The sequence below is a fragment of the Camelina sativa genome, chromosome 14 (assembly GCF_000633955.1).
Source record: "Camelina sativa cultivar DH55 chromosome 14, Cs, whole genome shotgun sequence".
Classification (NCBI taxonomy): Eukaryota; Viridiplantae; Streptophyta; class Magnoliopsida; order Brassicales; family Brassicaceae; genus Camelina; species Camelina sativa.
The window spans coordinates 9,165,040-9,175,367 of record NC_025698.1 but is presented as its reverse complement, the minus strand read 5'-3'; the positions used below and the strand labels follow the sequence as shown (position 1 = coordinate 9,175,367).

The 10,328-nt window shown below is 34.6% G+C and overlaps 2 protein-coding genes across 2 annotated transcripts; one reads left to right on the top strand and one right to left on the bottom strand.

Annotated features, from left to right (window-relative positions):
- LOC104743392 (cysteine-rich receptor-like protein kinase 1) lies at nt 279–3,717 on the bottom strand (the record flags this gene model as incomplete). Its single annotated transcript, XM_010464480.1, has 6 exons — nt 279–617; nt 721–865; nt 973–1,207; nt 2,278–2,598; nt 2,681–2,827; nt 2,922–3,717. Coding segments are annotated over 6 exons (1,899 nt in total), but the record flags the coding sequence as incomplete, so codon positions are not given.
- LOC104743391 lies at nt 6,916–8,927 on the top strand. The gene is made up of 9 exons (XM_019235472.1): nt 6,916–7,039; nt 7,117–7,203; nt 7,344–7,412; nt 7,505–7,589; nt 7,673–7,805; nt 7,914–7,969; nt 8,209–8,332; nt 8,433–8,648; nt 8,733–8,927. Exons 1-9 carry the CDS (start codon nt 6,916–6,918, stop codon nt 8,925–8,927), a joined length of 1,089 nt encoding a protein of 362 aa, XP_019091017.1.

Here is a 10,328-nt window from a genome sequence, read left to right as displayed (position 1 = left end):
CGTGATGTCCACACGACACGTGTGGCATAAATGTTGATCAACTTGTACCACAGGTCCACAGCATTATGGAAGTCAAATGTTGTTGACTGTTGAGCGAACGGATGGTAACGATGAGTTCCTCGGAGAATCTCGTTTTTGTTGGACCTTAATGAACTTAAGAGGTGAATAATGATCCGATAGCAAAACGCCAACGTTGCGCCAAACAAATAAGAGATGCGACAGACGGACAGAGCCAGTTTCTAAAACAATACTATACTCTAATTAACTAATTGTAGTACTAAAGAAAAAAAGTTGTCATCATTATTGCATTATATTTGTTAACACAAAATTATAAACAAATCCTAAGAAACTGATTGATAATATCAGACTCTAGTCTCCTCATCTGGCATTAGAACACTGGCACTCAAGAAGGGAGGCTGTTTCGGACAATCAAATTTACAATCTTTGTTCTTTAACATATAGACTATCTCAGACATCGAAGGTCTTAATTCTACTGATGATTGAACACACAACAATCCGATTTGAAGAACCTTCAAGGCCTCTTCCTCTGTGACCTTCTCTTTCAACCGAGGATCAATCGAGCGTTCTAAAGTGTTTGCTTTAAAATGTTCCCATACCTATTCCCAACCAGTCAAGAGAAACCATTACTACAGTGTTAAAATGTAAAATTGTGAGCGTGTCTTATATCCGCGACTTAACATGGAAACAAAGCTTACTTACAGAGTATAAAACCGAGCTAGTTCCTTGCGTGAATGCGTTGTTTTTCTTGCCAGTTGCTATCTCGATTATGAGAACTCCGAATGCATAAACGTCAGCTTTCTCTGTTAATTGGCCTTTGATAAGATATTCAGGTGCCAAATAACCACTACAAGTTCCAAAGAACAACATCAAATTAGAAAACTTTATACTCTAGTTTTCTGAAACGCAATGTTGTTAAAAGAAGAATTGATCAAGAAGTACACACACACTCACAGTGTTCCAGCAATTCCAGTATTGGTTTGGGTTTTGTCAGTACCCATGGAACGTACGAGTCCAAAATCCGCTATTTTGGGACTTAGGTTTCGATCAAGGAGAATATTGCTGGTTTTGATGTCTCTATGGATGATTTTTACTTCAGATCCTCTGTGAAGGTATTCTAGACCTTCTGATATCCCTATAATGATGTTAAACCGTTGCTTCCAGCTCAAGATATGGACCGTATTCTTCACTGCAATTCAAATAACAGTTAGTTAGTTAACATGATGGATTCGGTAAATGGGTTAGTTTATAGAGAAGATGTTACAACTTACTGAAAAGGATTTGATCAAGGCTTCTATTATGAACATATTCATAGACAAGAAGACTTTTGGGACCTTCAATGCTGCAACCAAGTAGTCTCACAAGGTTCTTGTGTTCAACTCTGCTGATCAAATTCACTTCGTTAAAGAACTGATCCGCCCATTCACGTGTGTTGAAGAAGAGCTTTTTGACTGCAACGATTCTGCCATCTGGAAGAATCCCTTTGTACACAGAACCAGCCCCTCCTTGGCCTAGTTTCATAGAGTCATGGAAAGACTCGGTCGCCTTCTCAAGCATCTCGTATTTGAAATTTGAACACGATGGAATTTGAGCTAAACAAAAGAAGAAGATCATGAATCAACGAAACAAGGAACCTCATACATAGCTATAAGATATTGTAGTCCCAGTTTTTACCTTTTCTTTTCCTTGAAAACCGTCTGTAACTAATAAAGGCACCAAGAGAAGTAAGAATAGACAACGAAATCGCAGCAATTGCTAATTTCGTAACATCATGATCACTCAAATATGGAAAAAACGATGACCTTATAAAGTTTCTATGATCTGCACAAGAAAGAAACAAAAGTTCGATGGGTGAAGATCAATCTCTATTATCCAAATTAAATAGTGATGTGTCAACAATCATTATGTTCCATACCATCATCAGGTTTATGCTCAGCAGCATGATCAAAGAACTTGTGTGTGGAATACTTCAAGTAACACCCTGTAAAGAAAGCTGTAGCTTCATGTCCGTCACAATCTCTCAAGCTCGACCTAGCATTAACCAAACACTCTCGACACGAATTCTTATCAAGTGTCTGCCAACACTGAGCCAAGGCATACACTGCCACGTCNTTCTGATATCCCTATAATGATGTTAAACCGTTGCTTCCAGCTCAAGATATGGACCGTATTCTTCACTGCAATTCAAATAACAGTTAGTTAGTTAACATGATGGATTCGGTAAATGGGTTAGTTTATAGAGAAGATGTTACAACTTACTGAAAAGGATTTGATCAAGGCTTCTATTATGAACATATTCATAGACAAGAAGACTTTTGGGACCTTCAATGCTGCAACCAAGTAGTCTCACAAGGTTCTTGTGTTCAACTCTGCTGATCAAATTCACTTCGTTAAAGAACTGATCCGCCCATTCACGTGTGTTGAAGAAGAGCTTTTTGACTGCAACGATTCTGCCATCTGGAAGAATCCCTTTGTACACAGAACCAGCCCCTCCTTGGCCTAGTTTCATAGAGTCATGGAAAGACTCGGTCGCCTTCTCAAGCATCTCGTATTTGAAATTTGAACACGATGGAATTTGAGCTAAACAAAAGAAGAAGATCATGAATCAACGAAACAAGGAACCTCATACATAGCTATAAGATATTGTAGTCCCAGTTTTTACCTTTTCTTTTCCTTGAAAACCGTCTGTAACTAATAAAGGCACCAAGAGAAGTAAGAATAGACAACGAAATCGCAGCAATTGCTAATTTCGTAACATCATGATCACTCAAATATGGAAAAAACGATGACCTTATAAAGTTTCTATGATCTGCACAAGAAAGAAACAAAAGTTCGATGGGTGAAGATCAATCTCTATTATCCAAATTAAATAGTGATGTGTCAACAATCATTATGTTCCATACCATCATCAGGTTTATGCTCAGCAGCATGATCAAAGAACTTGTGTGTGGAATACTTCAAGTAACACCCTGTAAAGAAAGCTGTAGCTTCATGTCCGTCACAATCTCTCAAGCTCGACCTAGCATTAACCAAACACTCTCGACACGAATTCTTATCAAGTGTCTGCCAACACTGAGCCAAGGCATACACTGCCACGTCTCTAATCACGGAAGCTGCACCAAACCCTCCGTTCTTCACAGCCTTTAAGGTCACATTAACCAAAGCATCATCAAGATATTTCCAAAACGTTCCAAACCCAGACTCTGTTACGTCACATTTGGCTCGATCGAACCTAGGATCAACAAATTCCTCAGAGAAATCTCGATCATCAAACCGTAAGAAGCATCCATCACCGTAGACTCGACCAGCCGAACCGGAGCATTTCCTCTCGAGCTCCACTCTGCTTTCGTGGAAGCAACGGCGACAATGGGAAACAGAGAGATCTTCGCGGCACTGTAGAAAGACATAGATTGGTGGAGATACATCGGTGGAGGAGGAAGAAAGGACCCAACGCTTGTCGTCGGTAATGAGATCATTATCGGAAGACATAGCTCTGAGGAGATCAACGTGGCGGCGACTAGGGTTTACAAGGTGCTGTTGATGATCTAAGAAAGGTTGACAATTTAGGAGAGATTTCGAAGAAGAAGCAGAAGAGCCCACCGTCGGTAATAGTACAAGTAATGAAACCCATGCGAGGAATTGAGCGATCGACGCTCTTAATTTAGAGATGCTCTCTTCTCCTCCTCCTAGAAGCCGATTTTTTCAGGTTGTAAACAAAAAAAAAAAAACATTATCAATTCAGCCAATGACACGTGTCATCAGATAAGTGCCGGTATGTTACTAAAATAAATCAGAAATAAACCAGAAATAAACCGGAACAATGTATCTATTGCATTTCAAGTGAGAAGAGTAAAGTAGTTCACCGTATAAGCAAATTTGTAATTTCTTTGTATAGTTTGCAATGAGACTACTAACTCATCTCATTACTTGTAAATTGTAACCAAAATACAATGCATGGGATTACTAAGGTAAGTAAATCAAAATATTGCTAGAATGGTTTTTAGGAAAATCTAATCAGAAATATTGCAAATTCTCTTGGTTCCTACTATCTTCTAAAAACTTATCTATCACTCCTCCTTGCTCATTACAAAACGAATCCATTTTTCTATCTCATATGTATATATACCATTTTTCATCATCCATTTTCTGTACAATCTTTCTTATATTCTTCAAATATTGGGATGTACTCTATTCCCCATTCCTTTTTTCCTATAATATACTTTTTGAAGTTTATCAAATGCATTTTTTAAAACAAGAGAGATAGATAAAAAAAAAAAAAATCCAAAATATGAGTATCTTAAAAAAATTAAATCGTTTTAGATTAAGCCAACACAAAGAAACAAAAACAAAATAAACGAAATTATTCAATTTCCATACATAGATAGCTAGAGAAAATCCCATCTTGTCTCTGTGTTTTTAACCAAACCACCCAAAGTTAGAACACATGGTCAACTTATTTACTACATATGTTATATATAGGAGAAAAACAGATTTCTTCAAGGTTTTTTATTTATCTAAACTATTCTATTTATGAGTTATATAGTTTGAAAAATACATAAATTAAAAGCTTTATTTTTTAGTAAATCAAAAGTAAATCCGAAATCATATATATTAGAAATAGTTAAAATAAAATAGTTGGGTATTTTTCAAAACTGTTCAAATGTAAATGACCAGGCTATGTTAATTACACACTAAACTGTAGTACTTTCCTAGGGGAAAAAAGCTTTTGAAAATATTATTTGTTCTATATGAAATTGCAGTGATACTGAATCAACTTTTTGAAAAGTAAGAAAATGTGAGACATATTGATGGTTTTTCCTTTTCTTTTTGGTGATGTTCTTATCATCAATGTTTTTTTGGCACGATCATCCAATGTTTATACATGTGTAAATATCGCAATAATTAATTTTACTTTTCTTATATTCTTCAAATAACAAATAAGGGTTTTCTACTTTTCTTTCAAACATCATGTTCCCGAAGCTGTTTGGTGGGAGGGCTATCATCAATCATATTAGATTTTGTAGGTAGCTATCAAATCGATTCAAAGTTTTTGTAAGATTCTAAATTAAAGCTAAGAAAACAAATGTTGTCGATGTCTTATCGCAATCGGGCTAAAAGATGTTATGAAAAATATAAAGGAACCTCCTCCACAACTTTTGAAGATTTTACTCTGTCTAGATTTGTCCAAAACAGGTTTTCGCAATATCACACAATGGTCAACTTAACAAAAAAAAATCAATTAACAACTTAAATGAAATGATGAAAACAAATAAACAATATCCCCTTGTGTCGCGAAAAAAAAACCTTGTAATCGGCAAAAATATTATTTATATGGCATAGACGTTGTCGGAGAAGAGTCTATTCATCAACGTACGCCCAACATTGATATTGATTCAGGTAATCATTTAACACTGATATTTTCTTGTAAAATCTTCTTCGGCGATTGTGACACATATAACGATAGAACTTTTCAATTGGATTTAAAACCTTGTGATTTATCGTTGCTTATCAGAGGTTCGCAGCAAGAAACTGAGAACAAAGTCCAAGATTCGTCTTTTTTTCTTGCTTTCTTGATTCAGGTAATCATCTAACAGTGATCTATTCCGTACGAGTTTCTTCTTCAGCATTCGATCGCATGTATATGAATGATATAGTGCAACTCCGTTTTGTTTGTAATCCGCAAAAATATCATTCATATATGCTTGTAATTGGCAAAAATCTATACTATTAATTGGGAAGCACACTTAGGCTTAAAAAAAATAATATTTTCCTCTATGACATGAAATACCCTTACGCTTCTAAGAAATAAAGAAGAAGAAAAATTTAAAAAGGGACAATTTGGTAAAAATAACCAGCAAAAAGACGCGGACCTTATGATGGTTTTAAAAACAAAGTATAACTCTATTCGGATCTTCAATAAGCTTTCCACGTTTCCAAACAGATTATTCCATATATACCTATAACACAAATCATAAGATAATTAGGAAATAAGTATAACAAAATATATAAACAGCTAAGCAATCCCGTAAGTATCTGAATAACAAGCCTACCTCAAAACTAATTTAGTACCCGACAATTATTCATCTTTAAAACGATCCAAAACTGAGTTTATCATTTCCATTTTCTCAAAATCTTTAATACTCAGAACAAATATAGCAATGGATATTCGCACAATCTTCTCAAAATCATTGTACATCAAACCCAATCTTACTATCAAAGGAAAACAATAACTGATAATCTACCTACATCATAATTAATTTAATATCTGTGACTTAATCATCATAAAAACTATCCAAATCTGCAATTTATCATATCGATAATATCAAACACAATCTTTCAGTTATTGAAATACAATAACTGAAAATATATTTTATAATTACTACGATCTCAACAGCTCACCTATATTACTAATATAAAAACAGTATAAGACGTCATAGCTATACAAACACATCAAGCATAATATAACAATTCAAACACTCACCAAGGAATCGCAGATGGTCGGCAATGATGGTACAACTCCTCTGTCCGATATCAAACCCTTCAAAACAACATGGAGGATCAAAGTCAAAATTGTACACAACTGGAAGCAATACACAGTTTACACTGGAGAAACAATTGAGATGATATTGACTGACATCAATGTAAGTTTTTCTTTTTTTACTTGAACGCTTTGTTTTCTAATAGATTAAAAAGTTGTGTTTTCTAATAGATTAAAAAGCTGTGTTTTCTAATATATATATATATATTTGTTAGGGTACTCTGATCCATGCCACGCTTAAGAAGCAGCAGTTGAACAAGATCCAAAGACATATTGTCTTTGGCAAATGGAGAACCATCGAAAACTTTCAGCTAACAAGATCTTCTGGGAAGTTTAGGGCAACCAATCATCCTTACAAGATGACGATCATGAACTCCACAATCATAACCTGGTGTCCTCCTTTGTCACCAGACTATTTCTTGGATCTCGCTACATATTCAGATATTCTTGCAGAAGATGGTTTGAATGAAAACATTTTGATAGGTACCTATTTTATAAGAAGTGGTAAAAGCAAAATTTCTGTACCTACGATAATTGATTAATTTGGATATGGATATTAGATGTTGTTGGACAGGTCGTTTCTAGAGGTGAAATGAAAACTTCCGAGATCAACGACAAGCCAAAGAAAAGAGTAGAGGTTGAGCTGCGTAATGCTAGGTAATATAAAAAAGAGTATAAATTTGAGTTGCTTTATCGTTTATCTAGGGATTCTTAAACACTAAATATTGGTTTGACGAGCGCTTATCATGCACTCTGTGGGGTAAGTTTGCTGATACCATTTGGACAGTATGTCATGATGCAAATGATTCTATGGTCATATGTTTTATCCGCCTTGCAAAGATAAATTCATACAATGGTTCGTGTTTAAAGTTTATGTTAATCACCTTCCAATCATGTGTGTCCAAAGTTATAGATAAATGATGGAACGTGTTTTTGATCTTTATACAGGTACAAGGACAATTTCAAATGCATACGACATGTCGTTGATGTTAATCAACCCAGACCACCCTGATGTGCTTGATTTTGTGTCTACGTAAGAAACCAAATATCTAAATATTCTGAATATTTTTCTATAAAATATGATCTGAAGTTAATAGTATAAAATGTGTTTTGCAGGCTGTCTAAAGATGATCTGAAACTTACTTTCTGTGAAAGAAACTGTAAGTTTTTAAAGCAAAACAATGATAAGGTTGATTATATCAATCAATTTCCTCGAAGCACTATCTCAGACCTCCTCGAAGCAACGATGGTATATTATAAAATGTTATTTTAATGTGCTAAAAACATGCTTAATCATTGAGTTTTATACGTTTAAGCGATACATGGTGGTGTTCATTTTGGTATTTTTGTATTATAGGAAGGGAAGTTTAAGCTGGTGTGTGCTATTTACCACATCGATATGGAGTTTGGGTGGTATTACTTTACTTGTGTGAAGTTCAAGGGAACATGTTTTTTGATACCAAAAAAGGAGAACAAAATTGTAAGCAAAACCAAAAAACCACTGTTTGAATGTAAGATTTGCAATCAGGATGTGACGAAGGTGAACTGCAGGTAATTCGTTATCAAAATTATAATATTCGTTGGTTTGTATTTATTTTCCATGTCACTAATTTAGTGAAACATATGTTCTTCTTTGGTGTGATAAAAATTAGGTACAAGTTAGTTCTTGATGTGATGGATAGCACTAGTGAAACTAAGTTTATCCTATTTGACCACAATGCTCTCAAATTGGTCAACCAAACTGCAACAGATGTTTTGGGAGGAAATTATGATGAGGTATACTAAGAAAACCCTATTTAAATCGATAACTTAATTTAGCATGTCATGATGTATCTTCTTTTAGGTATAGATTATAATAACAATCAAAAACTTTCAGATACAAGATCCTACCATTGTGCCGGGTGCTTTGCAATCATTGGTGGGCAAAACTTTTATGTTTCTTGCTTCAGTAGAAACCTCTAACATTGTGGATGGCAAAGAGACTTACAAAGTTTCTTACGTAGAAATGGGTGATAGTTCTACACATGTTGATAATATTGAAGATTCAGAAGCACCTGCTGATCCTAGGGATGTGATATCTATTGAAGATCATGTAAGAAACTAAGGCAACTAAATTTAGGATTCTGAGTCAGAACGAATACTAGATATATTTTATGATGTGCTTTGTAATTTGTAGGACCAAGATTGTGTATCTCATGGTCATGACATTGGGACATCTGTCACTACACCTTCATCGAAATGTAAAGAAGAAGCTACTGAAGATGCTTATGCACACTCTTCAACATCTAAAAAGATATGTCTACCATCAATCAAAGAAGCCATTGATGAGGCTGGTGTAAAAGCTCCAACAAATGAAGCAGATGAGGGTTAACAAGGTTCTTATGATCGTGTAGGGTCTAGTTAGAAGGTTTATTTTGATTCATTTTCAATAAATTTGTATGGTTTTTTTATGTTTTGACCTGGCCTATCCTATCAGAATAGGTTAGATTTGAAACTTTTTTCCATACTATGGATTTGTTCTCTTCATTGGTTGGGTTGAATTTTAATAATATTATTTAAAAACGATTTCCTTTTGCAAAATTAATAAACAATGAAGGATATAAAAAAGAGTAAGGGTCTGCTAACAAACCTGCCACCCTTTTACAAAAGTTGACTGAATCATAATCCAGGGAAATTAAAAAATTGGTACCCCTACAGAGAAACAAACAAACCCGATCAGAAGATTTAGATCGATCCGACTATGTTTTTTTAACACAACTACTCAGGCTGTTACAATTCATAAATCGAGGCCTATACCAAACATTTCAATATTAATATCAGACTGACTTACTATTAATGTCATACCTACAACTGGGAATTACTGAGAATGTTTATTTGAGATAACTATCGGATCGATAACTAAAGAAAATCAATATAACAGTTGCCGTAAATCGTGGCTTAAATTTTGTGTGATTAAGTTAATATTACCATTTTAGAAAGAAAATCAAATCGGTTGTGACCATAAATAAAAACAGAACAACTAATTTGATCTCCTTTCAATTATTGTTTAGATTATATTATTTCGTGCACCATATGTTTTATCTTATGTGTAAATTCTGAATTACACAGAATTCAGTTTGTCTCAGATTGAAAAATGAAGAAGAGGAAAAATACTATACCTCTTGAATCCCAGAAAGTCCCACAACTCACTAATGCGAAGCGAAAGAGGGCTCCAATCAATGACGAAAACATGAATCCAAACATTCAGAGGAATCATGGAGATGTTATTAAAGTTCAAGCAGTTTTCAAAAGAGTTTTCAAAAATTTAAAGTACAAACCTGATAATAGTCATTGTGCTGCAAATCTTGAAGAACGTCCCCTTCCTTCTCAAGACCAAAGCATGTTAATCTGATTTGAAACAAAACCTCTATCTTAATATGATTCCTTTGATAAAAATAATTCTATGTTGAAATATACCTTGACTCATTATTCATATTGCCAATGGTTTTCTTATAAACTGGTTATACTAATCGATTCAAAGGCAAACCAAGAAGAGTATTATCTGACGTTACAAACCTTACTGAGCAGACTAATCCTGACCTGCGTGCATCGTCAAGCAAGAGGAAAGCAACAAACGAACGATTTGAAGATTCCCATCTTCAATCTGGAATATCTCATCAAGGTTTGCTTATGTTAATAATTTCATTGGGGATACTGATTATGATTGTTCACTTTTAAAAAATTCTGCAATTACCATTTGGGCTGTTTTCAATCAGGTACAAATGAGAGCAAT